This window comes from Bufo gargarizans, chromosome 3 (assembly GCF_014858855.1).
Source record: "Bufo gargarizans isolate SCDJY-AF-19 chromosome 3, ASM1485885v1, whole genome shotgun sequence".
Lineage (NCBI taxonomy): Eukaryota > Metazoa > Chordata > Amphibia > Anura > Bufonidae > Bufo > Bufo gargarizans.
In genome coordinates, this window is record NC_058082.1 from 478,102,723 (window position 1) to 478,123,911 (window position 21,189).

General features: G+C 46.0%; 1 protein-coding gene across 3 annotated transcripts in view; it reads right to left on the reverse strand.

The window, feature by feature from the left end:
• The window catches only part of SPECC1 (sperm antigen with calponin homology and coiled-coil domains 1), a 375,500-nt gene that overhangs the window by 332,749 nt on the left and 21,562 nt on the right, over positions 1-21,189 (reverse strand). For all 3 annotated transcript variants that reach the window (XM_044283769.1, XM_044283770.1, XM_044283773.1), the window contains exon 2: positions 111-260. In XM_044283769.1, the coding sequence (XP_044139704.1) occupies positions 111-260 (150 nt within the window). The remainder of the gene's footprint in view (positions 1-110; positions 261-21,189) is intronic.

Consider the following 21,189-nt stretch of genomic DNA (forward strand, 5'->3'; position numbering starts at 1 on the left):
AGGAGTGCCACTACCTAAATCTTATTATTCTGACCTCCTATTCAAGTAAAGTCCATGCTTGGCATGAACAGTAGGACCATATGATGTGATGAGGTTCTGATTGCTCTTACCTTAGTTAGCCGGGACTCAAATGCAAGTGAATTAGTTGACCTAGACGTTCTCATCCCAAAGGCAATAGTAGGAATGGCTTTTGCTCTCTCCGTCCCATGGCTTGCTTGTTTGTTCTGTGCATTCAAAGAACGTGCAGCGCTCTTCATACCCTACAGTTCAAACATGACCTTTAGATTAGTCTATTCCAATATTTAGGGCAATACTTTAATATTGGATCCACAGACAGCAAAAAAATAAAAATATATAAAATACAAAAGAAAATGAACACGTTCTAATTACATCAAATCGTATAAATTAACAGAATAGCATATGATATGCGCTCCCTATAGCTATGCAGGGGCCTACCTCTAGTGAGAGCACAGGTAGCAGTTTCTAAGGGATCCCGAAGACCCTTTGCCATATCCCACCAGTAGTCTAAATGGCACATGACAAGAGAGGGTATATTACAAGTTTTTCAGGAGCATCCAGTTTTGGCAATAAGCTAGTAACAAGCTATGAATAAGGCTACTTTCACACTTGCGTTTTTCTTTTCCGGCATAGAGTTCCGTCACAGGGGCTCTATACCGGAAAATAACTGATCAGGCATATCCCCATGCATTCTGAATGGAGAGTAATCCGTTCAGTTTGCATCAGGATGCCTTCAGTTCAGTCGTTTTGACTAATCAGGCAAAATAATAAACCGCAGCATGCTACGGTTTTATCTCCGGCGGAAAAAAACTGAAGTCTTGCCTGAACGCCGGATCCGGCATTTTTTCCCATGGGAATGTATTCAGAATACCGGAAAGCCTGATCCGTCCTTCCGGTCTGCGCATGCGCAGACTGAAAAAAAGGTGAAAAAAATAAATGCCGGATCCGTTTTGCCGGATGACACCAGAAAGACGGATTAGGCATTTCAATGCATTTTTTCGACTGATCAGGCATTTTTAAGACTGATCAGGATACTGATCAGTCTTACTAATGCCATCAGTTAGCATACATTTTGCCTGATCTGGCAGGCAGTTCCGGCAACGGAACTGCTTTTCGGATCTCTCTGCCGCAAGTGTGAAAGTAGCCTAAAATTAAAATTCTTAAAGGGAAACGGTTACCATAAAAATGCAATGTAAGCTACAGCCACCATGTTATAGAGCAGGAGGAGCTGAGCAGATTGATTATAAAGTTTAATGGGAAAATGTTCAGCAATATGACTGTGTATACAGTGAGAGCTGTCGATCTCTGATAGGACCTGGACTTCAAAGCCCAGAATCAGCAGAAAATTAAATGGATAAAGTTTTACTGAATCTTTACCCACAAAAAGATATATATCTGCTCAGCTCATGCTTCTCTATAACATGGTGCCTACAGATCAGACTCCATGTTAAACTTCTTAATAAGGGCTCATGCATACGGCCGCTGCTTGGCTGTTCCGAGCATTGGGGACCGTAAAATTGCACGGGCACCATCCATGCGGCTGCCCCAGACGGATCCAGACCCATTCATCTTGAATGGGTCTGTGATCCGTCTGCACCGCAAAAACAATAGAACATGTTCCTTGCCTCCGTTCCGCACCGCACCTTCCGGATTCAGGACCCATTCAAGTGAATGAATGCAGACCGCAGTACGGGCACAGCTGGACAACGGCCGTGTGCATGAGGCCTAATAGGAGTCCAAATCTGAAGAGGTCACAAAATCAGAGGATCACAACTAAAAAAGTATACATATTTTGCTATTTTATTAAAATATCAAAAAATTCTAATAAAAAAATGTGTATAAAAATAAATGCATCAGGCATGGAAAAAATGGCACATAAACAAAAATCAGGTTGATAAAGCAACTACACAATAACACATACTAAAAATAACTGTGTATGATCACGGATCTAGTTAATCTATTCCCTTTCATCAAAATATTGGCTGTAGGTCCTTGAATCCCATCCATAAGCTATCGATGGTCAAACGATTGGGCCTGAAAGGGCCTGTTAGACTGTACGATTTTTGGCTTAATTATTGGGAACATGCACGCATACGAATGATTGTTCCTGATAATTGTTCCTATCACTCGTTCATCGGCTGACTGGCAGGACATCTCCCTGTGCAATCACATACGTGCTGCCGATCATCTATAGAAGAGAATGAGGGTGGTAGGGACTTTAACCCCTTCATGCATTTTCATGTACATGTACGTGGGGGAATGTGGTCTTTTGCTGCACCCCGCATACCTGGGCAAGTGCCGGGGCCCGCCGCTCCTGGGGGGGGGCCACTGTGCTGCTATGAGTGCTTCCATCAATACAGATGGAAGTGCTCATTGCTGGAGCGCAGGGGAGCCGGCGGTCCTTTCATTCAATAACCGAAGCTCCTTCTCTCCTCCAGGCCCTGCCCAGCGGTGACGTCATGTTGTGTGTCTCACTGCTGCGCTGCGCTGAAGGAGAGAAGGAGCGCAGGGAGATGAGCTGCGGTTAGTGAATGAAAGGACTGCCAGCTCCCCTGCGCTCCAGCAATGATAGGTATGTGAGGGGGCCACTGGGAGGTCATTATACTATGTGAGGGCCCCTTACACAGTATAATGAACCCCAGTGCCCCCACACAGTATAATTACCTCAAGAGCCCCCACACAGTATAATGACCCCCAGTGCCCCCACACAGTATAATGACCCCCAGTGCCCCCACACAGTATAATGAACCCCAGTGCCCCCACACAGTATAATGACTTCCAGAGCCCCCATACAGTATGACACTCAGTGCTTCCTGCATACACTATGACCCTCAGTGAAGGGGCCACTAGGGCAGTGCTCCAGACTAAAAAAAAATATCAAGGAGCCATTGGCTTCTAACCTGAAAAATTTAGGAGCCAAATTAAATTTTTTGTCGCCAAATTTAAAATACATATAATATAGCAGGGATGCTTAGGAGCATGGGGTTTTCTAAGCTACAGCCCACGCAGTTAAAGGGGTTGTGCACTCATTTCCATGACCTGTCAGACTAGCCAGATTTGCGTTGGTAATCCCTAGGTGCTGGATCCTGGCTCATTCGCTTCCAGGCCTCCGCTGCTTGTCTTGGGTTTCTCCATGAAAACGTTTGGCTGCAGTGGTATCAAGACAATCGCTGGCCACAGTGGGAGGGCGGATCTTCACCCAGCAGACGTCTTAAAGAAGACGTCTTAAAGAAGCAGAGCAGAGGGTCTAGGCGCAAATGGCGACAAGACAACAGTCTTGTCGCCATTTTGCAATTCTAAGTTGCATTGGCGACCATTTTGGTCGCCATCTGGATCCTTGCACCAGGGGTCATTATACTGTATGGGAGGCCACAGGAGGTCATTATACTGTGTGGGGGACCACTGAGGCAGTCATTATACTGTGTTGGGGGGCATTGGCTGTCACTATACGGTGTGGGAGCCACAGGGGGACATGTAAATGTAAAAAAATGCCACAAGGAGGCCTACTTAGATTTATCGCCCAAGAGCCCACATTTACCTGGAGCCGGCTCTGCATCTACGTGTACTGATCGAGCAGTTGCAGGAGCTGCATCAGCTGTTACTGACAGCCATCAGCTGTTACTGACAGCCATCAGCTGTTACTGACAGCCATCAGCTGTTACTGACATCCATGCCCCTGCTTGCAGCATTTTTCTGTCAGCGATGGGAACACAACCAAACGGAACAGAATACATTATGGGGCATTCTGTTTCGTTCAGTTCAGTTTTGTCCCCATTGACAATGAATGGGGACAAAATGGAAGCATTTTTCCCCGCTATTAGGATCCTATGATGGATCTCATTAGTGGAAAGGGAATACACAGATGAGAAAGTAGCCTAAGAAACTGTTAAGCATGACATTGACAATTATATAAAAGTGCTGCCCATTGTTCAGATTGTGTTTTTAGTGCAGCTCAAATGAAAAACTGAACTGTAATTAACTCCATTGCTTCCATCACTAAGGCCTCTTTCACACGAGCGTGTCCGGATAAGGTCCGGATGCGTTGCGGCAAACCCGCGCGAGTAGGTACGCAATTGCAGTCAGTTTCGATTGCGATCGCGTTCCGTTGTTCAGTTTTTATCGCAAGGGTGCAATGCGTTTTTCACGCGCGTGATAAAAAACTGAATGTGGTACCCAGACCCGAACTTCTTCACAGAAGTTCAGGTTTGGATTCAAGGTTGTGTAGATTGTATTATTTTCCCTTATAACATGGTTATAAGCATAAATAATAGCATTCTGTATTCAGAATGCTAAGTAAAATAGGACTGGAGGGGTTAAAAAAATAAAAATAAAAATTTAACTCCCCTTAATCCACTTGTTCGCGCAGCCGGCTTCTCTTCTGTCTTCATCTTTGCTGTGCACAGGAAAAGGACCTGTGATGACGTCACCACAGGTCCTTTACCCAGGTCCTGAAGAAGGAAGACAGAAGAGATGCCGGCTGCGCGAACAAGTGGATTAAGGTGAGTTAAATTTTTTTTTATTTTTTTTAACCCCCTCCAGCCCTATTGTACTATGCATTCGGTATTCAGAATGATATTATTCTCCCTTATAACCATGTTATAAGGGAAAATAATAAAGATCGGGTCCCCATCCCGATCGTCTCCTAGCAACCGTTATTATTATTTACTTTAATGGTTGTGTGTGCTAGACAGGTAAAGTCCATGGAAGAAAATGACTGCTGTCTGAATTAGGCCTCATGCACACGACAGTATTTTTTCACTGTCCGCAAAACGGGGTTCCGTTGGTCCGTGATCCGTGACCGTTTTTTCGTCCGTGGGTCTTCCTTGTTTTTTGGAGGATCCACGGACATGAAAAATGAAAAAAAAATCTAAGTCAAGTTTGCCATTGAAATGATAGGAAAAAACGGACACTGATCACGGACACGGATCACGGACACGGATCACGGACACGGATGACAATCTTGTGTGCATCCGTGATTTTCACGGACCCATTGACTTGAATGGGTCCGTGAACCGTTGGCCGTGAAAAAAATAGGACAGGTCATATTTTTTTCACGGCCAGGAAAAACGGATCACGGATGCGGCTGCCAAACGGTGCAGTTTCCGATTTTTCCACGGACCCATTGAAAGTCAATGGGTCCGCAAAAAAAACGGAAAACGGCACAACGGCCACGGATGCACACAACGGTCGTGTGCATGAGGCCTTAGGCCTAAATAGCACGCTGCAGTACAAATGAGAACTGCCCAACGTCATGCTTTCTAAGTGCATTTAATGAATTATTCTGATGTAAAGCGGAAAATCGTCTGAGCCCAAATTCTTTTAAGTATTTGCATGAAATGAAAGAAATATTTCTTCTAGAGAATGTTCAACTGATGCACAAGATGGCACAAAGCACAATAGGTGGTGACACAGACGGCATTGTGACCAGCAGCAAAAGGGGTTAGTAAAGGGACAAGGCCACATGACTGCCAGGGACCAAATAGGCTTTTAAAAACTTTCAGAGAAGCTTTATATTTGTGCTGAGGTCTTGTACATAGCCTCTGTCCTCCGGGGACCTCTTCAGAGCACAGCTCTCCCCAATTAACATGTAAAAGTTACAGGTCCTGTCAGTCACAGAATCCGAGAACAATGTCTTCTAAGTTCATGAGCAAATGTCCTTCAAATAAGCAAGAAGACTGACTATTTACTATCATAGAGCATTCAACAGTATAAACTAGTCAACGGACATGGCTGACATTACACCTTCAGCAAGAGATTACTCCACTTTCCTAGAGTTCAGAATGACGAATCTGCCTCGTTATGCATCCACCTATCACTGCACTCGATCCTGTAACAATGTATCGCGATGGCCAATTTGGACATTAAGGTTTTCAAAGATTTTACTACTGATGACCTATCCTCATTATAGGTCATCAGTATCTGATGAGTGGGGGGTCCAACACCAGGGACCCCCGCCGATCAGCTGTTAGAGAAGGAAGCAGCGCTCCTGTGAGCGCCGCAGCCGTCTCTCAGCCCAACAAGCACAGCGTTATACATTGTATAGAGGTATTGTATAGCTTCATTCACTTCAATGAGGCTGACATGTCGTCACTGGCCTAGGAAAATTTGTGAGAAGGTCTTCTCAAACAGCTGACTGCAGGATTTCCCAGTTGTCGGCCCCCACCGATCAGATACTGATGACCTATCCTGCTTCTGTATTGCAATGCACTAAGCTGGCTTCTCGAGTCTCCTCCCTGGCAGAAGAATGTTCATGCTGAGGAAAGGCCTGAGCTGGCTGTTCCTCTCTCTTAGAAGGCTAGTTGCTCAGGGTCTGTGGCTCAGTCGTCTGGCTGGCTTCCTGGTCAACGGGCTGGTAACCCGGGGTCTGTGGCTCAGCATCCCCATCTCACCCTCTTCTTCTGGTCACTCATGCAGTCTGGCAGAGTATACATTCATTTCTATGGGAGTTCCGGAGATAGCCGAGCTTACTCCTCAGGAGACTCGGCTTAAATCCCAGAGAATCACTATCTCTGAGATGTTTACATCAAGAAAGCCATTCTTACCCTACAGTATCCCAGAGATAGGAAAGAAAGAACTAGAAAGTCCAGAAGCCACATGGCTGGGGACTGGAGTCAGTCAGTAGGGTATTTGCTGTTTAACCCTTACGGTCTTAAAACAGCTGGGGCCATAGCCTATGGCTAATGTCTGCAAAAGGTAATAATTTGCAAGCATTTAACCCAGGGATGCTCAACCTGCGGCCCTCCAGCTGTTGTAAAACTGCAACTCCTACCATGCCCTGCTGTAAGCTGATAGCTGTAGGCTGTCCGGGAATGATGGGAGTTGTAGTTTTGCAACAGCTGGAGGGCCGCAGGTTGAGCATGCCTGATTTAACCCTTTAGATGCCGTGGTCAAGCGCAACCACAGCATCTAAAGAGCGGAAAACCCTGTAAGCATGCGCTTCCTGGACCAACTCCCCCATGCGGGTATCGGGGAAGCCTGTCCTTTGATCTAATATGTGGAGTCTCTCTGACGAGACCCAGTGTATTAGAGCTGCAGTTCCTATGCTGGCTATTAAAAAAATATATTAAAAAATATGAAAATTTAAATAAATACATAAATAATAAAAGAATATAGACATCATGGTCATGGCCACGTCTGAAAACACAAATAACGAATTTAGATAATTATGGACGACCACCTGAGTCAAACAGAAGAATTGTGTAGTAAGTGGTCAAAATTAAAACTTAACGTTTAATTGGAATTTTTAGAAAATAGGTCCCATGATAATAGAAATAAATTGACATAAACAAGAAGCAACGCGCCGGGTTGCCAAACAGAAAGTATTGGTACACAGAACCAAGTCATACACTGAAAGAGATGCTCGGTGGCACCAGAATGATAACCGGTTGGTCCTACCGCTCAGATGAAAGGCTCCTGGATCCACAATTGTCCGGCTGATGTTGATAGATGTGCACACCGTTGCTAGCGGCAATTGCGTAACGCAGGGTGGTATGTAGTGCTGGCTGGCCCTAGTAATGCCCTAGAGCCCTACAATGGCCTATGTGACCGGATAACGGTGACCCGCCACCAATCACCTACAGGAACCTCACCCTGGAATTTGTGCGCCCTAGAAAGCCCTCGCTTACCTGATCCCTACATGCACGTTTCGCTGGAAGAGAAAATTTCACCACGATCCAGATATGGATCAACGTGGGCGGGTTAGCTATGAGGGAAGAGGGGGGTCAAGATATAGAGCCCCTCTCCTAATAACTGTCTGAGACGCATGGGCTGAAAACACTTGTACTATTAAAATCTAAAAACATTTATCCCATGCTGTGAATGGCATAACAGAAAAAAATTGCCAATTCGCCATTTTTTTTTTTTCGTTTCGCTTACCCAAAGAAATTGAATAAAATGTGACCAAATAGTTACACACCCTCCAAAATGGTATCAATAAAAACTACAGATCGTTCCACGCAACTGGTAGACACCACTATAAAAAAAAGTTATAAGGGTCAGAATATAGAGATGTAAAAAATATTTTTTGCAAAGTTTCCATCTTTTTTTCAGTAGTAAAAACACACAAAAAAACTACACATACGCTATTCACAAAAAGTTAAGGATGTTTGGCTTGTGTGTGAAATTTCAGGATGAACCTAAAATACAGGTGAACTTAATGTGCCTTCTCTAAACTTTTGAATGCACATGTCCAACTGTTCAATGTTTCAATACTTTTTGCACAACTTGCTGTTCTCTAACAAGGAGCTTAACTACAAAATTCACAACAGGGGTTTGATTCATGAATCATCCAATAAATTTCCTGGTTCAATTAGAATTGGTATTTAAACAATCCTCCTCATCATGCTGTTCACATTTTTACATCACAAGACCAAGACAACACCTAACAATTGATGAACAGTACAGTGCCATTGCGAGGCTTGAAGCAGGATGTTCTCAGATGGAAGTGGCCACTGAGCTTAGAGTGTCACACAGAGTGTCATGAGCAGGTTGCAACAGAGATACAGAGAGACTGGAAGAGTCACAGAAAGGCATAGAGTTGGACGTCCTTTGGCCACATTCCACACCGATGACTGCTTCATTGTGAACAATGCCCTGTGGAACCAGATAATGAATGCCACACAACTCCAGTCACATTTAAGAGAGGTGAGAGGCACCCAAGTTTCACGTCAGACCATTCAAAACCATTTACATCAGCGAGGTCTGCGTGCTAAACGACCTGCAAGGGTACCTGACCACAGGTGTCATCGTCAGTGTGGGACCAGTGGGCCTCAGTGCTGTTCACTGATGAAAGTCGATTCACTCTCAGCAGAAATTATGTCCGCCAACGATGTTGGGGACATCACTGAGAGAGCTATGGATCAGCAACTGTTGTCACCAGACAAGCTTTTGCTGGTGGTGGTGTTACAGTGTGGGCAGGTGTCTAGTCAATACAGAACTGCCCTACCCTTTGTGAATGATACAGTGACAAGCCCATACTACTTGAATGACATCTTTAATCTAGTCATTGTGCCTCTGCATGAACAACAAAGGCCTAATTTCATCTTCATTGACAACAACCAGCTCATCGAGATCACATCATTAGGGAAGGCTGCTGGAGACTGTGGTACCTCAAATGGAGTGGCTTGCACTTTCTCCAGGCCTAAATCCCATTGAAAACCTATGGGATCAGCTGAGTCGCCGTGTAGAGGCTCGTAACTCTGTACCCCAGAACCTCAATGACCTGAGGGCTTCCCTTCAAGAAAAGTAGGAAAGAAGAAACGCTGAACTTTACGTAGAGCGTATGGACCTTAGAAGGCGCACTAACACAACCGGTCGTAAATATTGCTTACAACCGGTTGTGTTAGTGAGCCCTCTAATGTCCATACGCTTGAGCCCTCTAAGGTCCATACGCTCAACGTAAAGTTCAGCGTTTCTTCTTTCGTACCGTTACCCGAGTGGCAGGGTGGATCCTGCCCAAGGCGATCGGACGAATCTAGGCTGCACCAACCAATGTTTTTCTTTACTTGGCCTTTATTGTGGTTGCGCCCAATTGGTGCAACCGCAATAGGTGAGCAAACCATTTCTTACAGTAGAAACATACTTGCTGAACATACTTGCCCTATTGGCGCGTTTCTCTATCCTATTGGCCACTATTTGCTTCAAGAAAAGTGGGATGCCTCAGCAGACAATAAGTCGACTTGTGAACAGCATGAGACGTTATTGTCAAGCTGTAATTGTTGCTCAAGGCCACATGACAAGTTTTTGAGACATTGACGTTTTTGTGGGGGTACCACCACCATTGTTGTCGGCTTTTGTTTCAATAAATTGTTTGAGATGAGGAAATCACCATTGCTGCTTGTATTTAAATGCCCTACTTTCATGATATTATATCACTGTAGCAAGAACTTTACATTTTCCATAAATTTCACCCGAAAGCCAAATATCCCTAACTTTTTGAGAGTAGTGTATGTGGTATCGTTGTAATCATACTCACCCAAAGAATGAAGGACACAAGTCAGTTTTGCCGAATAGGAATCGCTGTAGGGTCAAAACCTGTAAAACTGTGGCGGAATTATTTTCCAGCTTCCCACTACATTAAATGCCATATTAAATGGTGGCATTAGAAGGTACAACTTGTCCTTAAAAAGCCCAAATACGGCTATATGAATGGAAAAATAAAAAAAAGTTATGGCCCCTAGAAGACAGGGAAGAAAAATGAAAACGCTAAATTGAAAAAACCTCCGGTATCCAAAGGATTAACCCCTTAGTGACCAGCCTGTTTTGGGCCTTACTGACCAAGTGTTTTTCTTCTTTTTTTCATTGTCGCGTTCCAAGATCTATAACTTTTTTATTTGTCCGTCTATATAGCTTTATGAGGGCTTGTGTTTTGCGGGACAAGTTGTAGTTTTTAATGGCGCCAATTTGGAGTATACATAACTTTCTGATTTAACTTTTATTAACCCTTTCTGGGAGGGAGATGGGGAAAAATAGCAATACTGCCACTGTGTTTTACATTTTATGGCGTTCATTTTTCGGTATAAATAACATAATATCTTTATTCTCTGATTACAGTGATACCAAATACATATAGTTTCTTTTACGTTTTACTACTTTTTTGCAATAAAACGCCTTTTTTAGGTGCAGCCTGCTGTAAATTACTGAAGGCTGGTCTGGGGCCTACATCAGAGCCCTGCCAGCCTTCACACACATTGGCACCCCGCAATTGCATTTGGGAAATCTGGGAATCCGCTCCCTCTGTCAGCACATTACAAGTGTTAAACAGCTCGGATCGGCACTCCTGCCGGTCCGGGTTGTTAGAGCAGGGCGGCGGCTCTCATGCAAGAAACAGGTCTCCGCTGCACGGGTCTCCTAAAAAAGCAGCGGCCCAGCCTAAGGCCCCTTAGTGACAGCCGTAAAAAGGCGTATGGGTGGTCACTAAAGGGTTAAAGGGCATCTGTCAGCAGATTTGTTCCTATGAAACTGGCTGACCTGTTACATGTGCGCTTGGCAGCTGAAGACATCTGTGTTGGTCCCATGTTCATATGTGCCCGCATTGCTGAGAGAAATAAGGTTTTAATATATGCAAATGAGCTTCTAGGAGCAATGGGGGCGTTGCTGTTACACCTAGAGGCTCTGCTCTCTCCAGAACTCTCCACTCTGACAGGGACAGGCACGATGATGCTTCCACTGCCTGGCCCTGTCAATTTGGCCCCTTTCACACGGGCGAGTATTACGCGCAGATGCGATGCGTGAGTTGAACGTATTGCACCCGCACTGAATCCCGACCCATTCATTTCTATGGGGCTGTTCACATGAGCGGTGATTTTCACGCATCACTTGTGCATTGCGTGAAAATCGCAGCATGCTCTATTTTGTGCATTTTTCACGTAACGCAAGCCCCATAGAAATGAATGGGGTTGGGTGAAAATCACAAGCAAGTGCGGATGCGGTGCGATTTTCACGCACGGTTGCTAGGAGACGATCGGGATGGAGACCTGATCATTATTATTTTCCCTTATAACATGGTTATAAGGGAAAATAATAGCATTCTGAATACAGAATGCATAGTAAAATAGCGCTGGAGGGGTTAAAAATAAATAAAAATAAAATGTAACTCACCTTAATCCACTTGATCGCGCAGCCGGCATCTCTTCTGTCTGTCTTCTGTGCAGGAACAGGACCTGTGGTGACGTCACTCCGGTCATCACATGATCCATCACCATGGTAAAAGATCATGTGACCACAGGTCCGGTTCCTGCACACAGCAAAGGAAGACAGACAGAAGAGATGCCGGCTGCGCGATCAAGTGGATTAAGGGGAGTTAAAAAAAAAAAAAATTAACCCCTTCAGCGCTATTTTACTATGCATTCTGTATTCAGAATGCTATTATTTTCCCTTATGACCATGTTATAACGGAAAATAATACAATCTTCAGAACATCAATCCCAAGCCCGAACTTCTGTGAAGAAGTTCAGGTTTGGGTACCAAACATGCCAATTTTTCTCACGCGAGTGCAAAACGCATTACAATGTTTTGCACTCGCGCGGTAAAATCGCGCATGTTCCCTTTTCTCGCACCTTTTCCCACAACTCCCGTCTGAAAGAGGCCTTAAGGTGCGGAGGGCACAGTAGTATCTTAATTCTGTACCCCTCAGCTGGGAATTACAGATAAGTTTTGCAAGGTACTTATTACCAGTCTTAGATTCTGCAGATAGTGACTTTGGAATGAGAGAGGAGTACTACAACCCCGTCATTGCTAATATCCATACAATGCTAGTGGGGTAGATTTGCACTTGGAACTGTTTGGGACTGTCTTTTGATACTGTTCAATGTACTACAGCTCCCATTTTGCACTTGGTTAGTTTCTACATTTGGCCTGGTCACAGACTCCTGCACCATTTGCCAACCACAGCACGTACATCTCCTGTCTTGCACCCATACCAAAATCACATCACCAAGAGCACCCCAACTACGATCAGGCTGGAGCCCCATCATCACGGTGTTCCCCGAGGGAAGAAAGGGTGCGCCCTCCTGTCACTGCCCTGACCCTAGGGTGTATCGGTGTGAGGACTGCCACTGTGATTTATGTGAATAGCTGCAGCCTCTGGAGTCATAGCTGGAGTCATTACCACTCGCATGCTATTCTCATATTATTCCAACTTGAAGTTTATGACTGAATTGCCAGCACCAGTTGGGGATGTGCCCCTGCATAGTCTGACACTATCCAATCAGTGCTGCTAGTGTCAGACTGCAAGCACAAACTCTAAACTGGTACCACCCAGGTGGACCTCTATTGCCGACTGCTGGCAACTCATTCATAAACGCCTCGTGGGACTAATAGAGGAATCACTTAACATAAAGTTATAAGAAAAGATGATCCATAACTGTTATTACATGGGGAAAGAAAGAAGTCACTAAGGCTACTTTCACACTTGCGGCAGGACGGATCCGACAGGCTGTTCACCCCGTTGGATCCGTCCTTCGGGTATTTCGCCGTGGCACCGACCGCTGCTCCATCCCCATTGACTATAATGGGGACAGGGCGGAGCTCCGGCGCAGCATGGCAGTTCACGGTGAGAGGCCGTTGGACATTCAGCACTGCTGTGCTGTGCCGGAGCTCCGCCCTCGTCCCCATTATAGTCAATGGGGACGGAGCGGCGGTACGGCGAAATAGCGGAAGGACGGATCCGACAGGGTGAACAGCCTGTCGGATCCGTCCTGCGGCAAGTGTGAAAGTACCCTTAAACAGGCATGTTAGTAGAGGTGGCAAGTCCTCTTTAAGATGGTTCCGAGTTCAAGCATGATCACAAAGATGGATAGCTGAAGTCTAGATAGTGGAATATTAGATCCTCACTAAACAAGAAAAGGGTAACCAGTTTGGGGGTTTTGCCCATGGATCTAATTCATTAAAATGCCTTCAGCAGTTATATGGATGGAGGGGGGTATCTTACTGGCTAAGTACCATGTTTTTCTGACAAAAGGGGTCTTTAATTTTATCTTGGATAAGGGTGGCTCGGGTGACATACAGAAACCATATGGAGAGTTTTCCGGATCAATGATGTTTATGCTCCACCCAACCAAAAAGGACCTAAAACATTTTTATTTTTCTTTAGAGAACAATAAGTAACCATTCCCTGAAACCCCAATAACTTCTCATAAAGGTAATGTGCTGCAAAGTGTACACAAAAGTAAAACTGAAGAAATGGCTCATGTATATGGGGAAGTGGACTCAAGAGCATTTCATTCCTTACCGGAACTGAATCAGTTTTTTGCAGGTTGTTTATAAGTTGCTCATGAAATCTGCTTAAAACTCCATGCACAAGTTGTATACACTAAATGAAAAAATAAATAAATACGTAGAGGCTACTTTTGGGTAGTGTACCTCTTACTGGGAGATCGTTGACTGTTAGACTTGCCTCTACTATGCACGCAAAGCCATTTTGCCCAGTTGACAGACTCTGAATGGGAGGATTGAGACAAGCCATTTAGGCTGTTCTGACCTCGTTGTTAGGAGTGTAGGTAGCAGTGGTTACATGAAGGCATGCACACATAGCAAACAGTCTATGTAAGGCCCAAACAGACCACCAGTAGAAATGATCATCTGATCCACCAACAAGTACGAGCAGCTCCCATAGTTTTGTTGGCTACTGTCTAGACACAAGTGGCACCTTCATTACCTCCATTATGTGTCCTACCATTGACAGACAGGACTTCTAACCAGTATTTTCCAGGAGGATAAGGCTACTTTCACACTAGCGTTTTGGTTTCCGTTTTTGAGATCCGTTCAGGGCTCTCACAAGCGGTCCAAAACGGATCAGTTTTGCCCTAATGCATTCTGAATGGAAAAGGTTTCGCTCAGAATGCATCAGTTTGCCTCCGATCAGTCTCCATTCCGCTCTGGAGGCGGAAACCAAAACACTGCCTGCAGCGTTTTTCTGTCCACCATGTGGTGAGGAGCAAGACGGATCCATCATGACAATGTAAGCTTTCTCTGACACAATAGAAAATTGATCCATCCCCCATTGACTTTCAATGGGGTTCATGACGTATCCTTCTTGGCTATAGAAGACATAATACAACCGGATCTGTTCATGACGGATGCATGCGGTTGTATTATTGTAATGGAAGCGTTTTTGCAGATCCATGACGGATCCACAAAAAACGCTAATGTAAGAGTAGCCTAATGCTCGCCCAGACACAGCAAGAGATCCCAGGAATGTCCGCCAGGTTGTAAGGGTGCCTTCACATGGGGCAGATTTTGTGGCAGAAAATTCCGATACTGAAAATCTATTCCATGGAGGCACATTTCACCTTCCCCAAAACATCATAAACTTAATATATAATAAATAAAGACACTATAATCTGAATTGGATGAATAATGGCCGCAATGCTTTATTATGGGTTACCTTAAATAAATTAACACCACAATAAATTATCATAAATAATAAAATAAATATAATTCATTCCACATTAAATTAATAATTAAATAAACCCATAAGCATAATTAATTAATGAGAACTAAATCCACCCCACAAGCCCCGCATTAACAAGGCGAGGCCCCCCCACCAGCATTCCAGCCATTTCTCAATTGCAGATTGCAAATTGTAAATATCTAGTCCAATCTCTGAAAGATGGACATTGTCAGATCTAAAGAGACCAGGTAATGATCCCTCTAGATCTAAGTGCCTGTATGAAAAACCACCTAATAATGGAAGAAACTTTTCCATTGCCCTATTGATCCTTTCCCGAATCTTTTCCAGTAATAACTGGCCCCTGGTTGACCAAACCAGGCAAGGCACAATATCAGAAAAAGTCAGATTAACCACTGGCAACATGCATTAAAGCCAAATCTCTTTTCATTTCCCAAAGTAATTAACACGTTTTTACTAGTGATGATCGAGCACCAAAGTGCTCGGGCCGAACACATCGGGATGCTCGGGTGCTTTACCGAGCACCCGAGTATAATAGAAGTCAATGGGAGAACCCGAGCATTAAACCAGGCACCCCCTGCTCTGAAGAGGGGAGGGTGTCTGGTACACAGGAAAAGGTAATAAATTAATGGAAACACCACCAAAATGGTTCGGGAACAGCATGGGGAGGATTTCTCGATGCATCTTGGACTCCCAGGTCGCTGCTGGGAACAATGTTGTCCAAATAGTACACCACTTTTACAGACTGACAATAATACGCACAAAACAGAAAAAAAAATATAATTATGAAAAATTGTTAAGAAACATTCTTTCCTGTATATTTACTTGTATATAAAGTGCAAGTGCTGCCAAAAATTACAAGGAAGAGGTACTCAGATACAACCTGTATATCACATAATGGAGGGCCTCATTCACATTGTGGTACAATTGTTCAGGTAGTGGGACTCCAAAACACCCTTTGTTACACATAAAGGAGGGCATCATACACACCCTTGAAAAATTCTGATTGATGGCCTGCTGGTGACCCTCAAAAACATTTGGAGCAAGGGCCTGCTGATCTGACCATCTAAAACATTAGGGGCGAGGGCCTGCTGCCGCATTGGTGACTCTGGGCGATTGCACCTTCCCGCAACGGCGACGATCCATTTGGATGTCTGCCCTATCAACTTTCGATGTTCTTTTCTGCACCTACCATGGTGATCACGGGTAACAGGGAATCAGGGTTCGATGCCGGAGAGGGAGCTTGAGAAAGGGATACCACATCAAAGAGAGGTCAATGGCTGAAATCTGATTGGCTGTTGTTGCCTTGCCCCTTTTGTTTCCTAATTGTGAACCACCCAGAGAGGGTGGGTCAAGTTATTAAAGCACAAGCATCCAAGGAAGGCAGCAGGCGCATGGCAATTACCCACTCCTGACTTGGGAAAGTAGTGACGATAAATAACAATACAGCACTCCTAAGCGGCCCTGTTAATGGAATGAGTACACTTTCAATTAACAAGTATCTATTGGATGGCAAGTCTGGTTCCAGCAGCCAACTTGCTGACAGCCTCCACAACGTTCACCCAGTGTGCCATCATGGTGAGGATTGTGTTAACCAGACTCTTGGCTACTGAGACTGGACTTGTAGGTGAGGGCCTTGTTGGCTCTAGATAACTTCTAGGCGATCGCATGTCCCCCTGGATGTCTGCCCTATCAACTTTGAAGCAATTTTAAAGGACCTTCTGGTATAGCACCGTTTTGCTTGACCTCTCCACCAGAGGAATGAGAGATGAGAAGTTCTCTTTGTAGCGGTGGTCGAGAAGGGTGAACACCCAGTAATCCGTGTTGTCTAAAATGCATATACCACACGGATCGTAGGAAACGCAGCCTAACATGAAGTCAGCCGTGTGTGCCAGAGTACCAACAGGCAAGACTTCGCTGTCGTCATCAGAAGGTGAGCTGACCCTGTAAAAGATTGTAGGTGAGGGCCTGCAGGTGAGCTGACCCTGTAAAACATTATATGCGAGGGCCTGCAGTTGAGCTGACCCTGTAAAACATTATATGCGAGGGCCTGCAGTTGAACTGACCCTGTAAAACATTATATGCAAGGGCCTGCAGTTGAGTTGACCCTGTAAAACATTATATGCAAGGGCCTGCAGTTGAGCTGACCCTGTAAAACATTATATGCGAGGACATTATATGCGATGAATAAGCATGTTGATATGATGGAAGATAAGGAGGATGAGAAGGAAGATTTAACCATATACCCTTTTTTGTGGTGGAAGGGGTGCATAGGAATAGAGTGTATTCAGTACATTAAACAAACACGTTTAAAGTGTCTTTGTTCATCCGCTTTCCTCTGTTGGAGTCGAGAAGTCTGGGGCAATCTAGGCCTTGTTCATTTTTATAACAGTAAACCTGTCAGCATTTTCAGTTGACAGGCGGATACGCTTATCTGTTATAATGCCGCCAGCAGCACTAAATACGGCTCAAACAAAACGCTGGGGGCAGGGCAGGCCAGCACCTCCAAGGCGTACAGCGCCAGTTCGTGCCACGTGTCCAGCTTGGACAGCCAGTAGTTGTAAGGCACTGGGGGATCACTGAGGACACTGACACTGTCTCCTACGTACTCCTTCACCATCTTTCAGAACTTTTACCTCTTTGTGACACTAGGCCACGCATCAAGGTGAGGGTGCTGGTGTCCCAGGCCTTAGAGAGTGTTGCCGTGCCTCTGTTGGAACTGCTGTGTGTTCCCCTCGTCTCCCCTACTCGGTTGCCCAAGGAAGTACGGACTCTGCCGCCAGCAGATGGAAATTTTTAGAGCTATTTTTTCAACAAGGACCTTCTGGTATTGCACCGTTAAGGGTGAACACCCAGTAATCTCTGTTGTCTAAAATGCGTATAACGCGTGGGTTGCGGGAAAGGCAGCCTAACATGAAGTCAGCCATGTGTGCCAGAGTACCAACAGGCAAAACTTTGCTGTCGTCATCAGGAGGATCACTCTCAATCTCCTTATCCTCTTCCTCCTCTTCTGCACACCCACACTGAACAGAATTAAACTTCCATGGGTACTAACCACTGTAGCAAAGGCAATCATCTCCTGCTCCTCCTTTTCATCGTCCAATTAAAGCTGAAAAGACGGACGGAGGGTGGTCTGGCTATCACCCTGTGTAATGTCTTCCCCCATTTCCCCCTCTTCCACATGAAAAGCATCGTCCTTAATTGTGAGCAGCAAACATTTGAGTAGACACAGAAGTGGGATGGTTACGCTGATAATAGCGTTATCACCGTTCACCATCTGTGCTGATTCTTCAAAGTTTCTTAAAATTTTACAGGGGTCCGACATCCATGCCCACTCCTCGCTTCTGATTAGTGGAAGCTGACTAGAAAGGTGACGACTATGTTGCAGCTGGTATTCCACTACTGCCCTCTGCTGCTCACAAAGCCTGGCCAACATGTGGAACGCGGAGTTCCAGTGCGTGCTCACGTCGCACAACAGCCGGTGAGCTGGCAATTGCAAGCGCTGCTGCAGCGTTGACAGACTGGCTGAAGCTGTCGATGACTTGCAGAAATGTGAACACACGCGGCGCACCTTCACCAGTAGCTTAGGCAAATTGGGGTAGGTTTTCAGAAACCGCTGAACCACTAAGTTTAAGACGTGGGCTAGGCATGGTATGTGTCTGAGCTTGCCGAGCTCCAAAGCAGCCACCAAGTTACGGCCATTATCCCACACAACCATGCCTGGTTGTAGGTTGAGTGGCGAGAGCCACAGCTCAGTCTGGTCTCTTATCCCCTGCAACAGCTCTGCGGCGGTGTGCCGATGTCCCCTAAGCATATCAACTTCAGCACGGCCTGTTGACGCTTCCCCAATGCAGTGCTACACTGCTTCCAGCTACCGGCTGATGGTTGCCTGGCAGTGATGGCCTGTTTGCATTGTTCGCCCGCGAACACATGCGGGCTGCCATCTTTTCTCACAAGTCCGGCGAGGCACAGGTAAGCCCTTACCTGTGCCTGTGCCGGGAGCCGATCTGAAACATATGTGGTCAGCGGGAGCAGGCAGTTCCTAGCACAGACCAATTAAGGCCCCCGGCGGCTGTTCTCAGAACTGCCTGCTCCCGGTGAGCGCATTTGATTTCAGACCGGCTCATGCACAGGCACAGGTAAGGGCTGTCACGGCGGACGTGCACTCAGTATAACAGATAACGCACCAACCAGGCTCTGGACGAGAGACAGGGGAAGGGTCACCTCCTAGCTAATCCTTGACCTCTTTCCCTGCACTGCTCAGCCCACATGCAGACCTTGAAGGTAGGTGTGATGTGTCCTCCAGCCTGGGCTGACAAAACCCTGAATTCCCTGAGATGGTGAAGTGGGGAAATAGGAGCAGCCTGCTCCCACAGAAACTGGATGGGATAGATGACACAAACAACCAAACTAAAAATGACACTTATCTTTAAGAGCAGGAACTGACAGCCAACCTTCCCTCCAAGCTTTCCAGACCACAATGATGAGTATAATCCGCTCAGAGCACTTAGCCATTTAAGCTAATGACTCCACCCAGTGCAGCTGATGAGAGGCGGATCCAGCACGGCACCAAAACAAATACTAAACTCATGCTGCTATTCTGGCCGACCTCCGCACATCGTCAGAGTGGGGCATGACAGTACCCCCCCTTCTACGGGTGACCTCCGGACACCCCGGACCAACCTTATCCGGATGGGACCTATGAAAGGCCCTCACCAGTCGGCTGGCGTTGACACCTGATGCCGGAACCCACATCCTCTCCTAAGGACCGTATCCCCTCCAGTGTACCAGGTACTGGAGGGAACCCTGAAGAACTCTCGAGTCGAGAATCCTGGAGATCTCGAACTCCAAGTTTCCCTCGACTGGAACAGGAGGAGGAGGAGGAGGCAATGGCGATGGTACCACCGGTTTCACGTATTTCTTTAGTAAAGACTTGTGGAAAACATCATGGATCCTCCAAGTCTGCGGAAGATCCAGCCGAAACGCCACAGGATTGATCACCGCAGAAATTTTATACGGACCAACAAATCTTGGACCCAGTTTCCAAGATGGCACTCTCAACTTGATATTCTTAGTGGACAACCACACCAGATCACCCACACACAGGTCCGGACCATTCACACGTCTACTGTCAGCCATTAGTTTATACCTCATACCCATCCTCTCCAAATTCCCTTGAATCCTCCGCCAGATAGAGGACAAGGCAGAAGAGAATCTCTCCTCCTCTGGCATCCCGGAGGAACCAGACCCAGAAAAGGTACCAAACTGAGGATGGAAACCGTATGCGCCAAAAATGGCGACTTACCCGTGGACTCCTGCCTACGGTTATTCAACGCAAAATCTGCTAAGGACAAGAATGAGGACCAGTCCTCCCGATTCTCAGCCACAAAGCACGTCAAGTAGGTCTCCAGGTTTTGATTGGTACGCTCCGTCTGACCGTTCGACTGCGGATGAAAAGCCAATGAGAATGAAAGTTGAATGCCAAGCCAAGAGCAGAACGCCCTCCAAAACCTGGAGACAAACTGTGTGCCCCTATCAGAGACCACATCCAAAGGAATACCGTGCAATTTCACAATATTATCCACGAAAATCTGCGCAAGAGTCTTAGCGTTAGGCAGACTCGTTAATGGTATAAAGTGAGCCATTTTACTGAAACTGTCGACTACCACCAAAATCACTGTTCTCCCGGAGGAACTCGGCAGGTCCGTAATAAAGTCTATGGACAAATGCGTCCAAGGACGAGGTGGAATAGATAATGGAAGAAGTGAACCAGGCGGTCGAGTATGAGCAACCTTTGACCGAGCGCAGGTTTCACAAGCTGTCACGTAATTCTCAATGCTCTTACGTAACCCTGGCCACCAGAACCTCCGGGACACCAGATCACAGGTGGACCTACCACCAGGATGTCCAGCGAGAACAGTATCGCGATGTTCTTTGAACACCTTGTATGGTAGGCCCTCAGGAACAAACAACCTCCCTGGGGGACAAGAACCAGGAGCCCCCTCCTGAGCTCCCAACACCTCCATCTCCAATTCAGGGTACAGAGCGGAGACCACCACCCCATCTGCCAAAATCGGCGCCGGATCTTCTGAATCACCTCCCCCAGGGAAGCTGCGAGACAAGGCATCTGCCTTGACGTTCTTGACCCCTGGGCGAAAGGTAACCACGAAATTGAACCTGGTAAAAAACAGTGACCATCTGGCCTGCCTCGGGTTCAGACGCTTGGCGGATTGCAGGTAAGCCAAATTCTTATGGTCTGTATA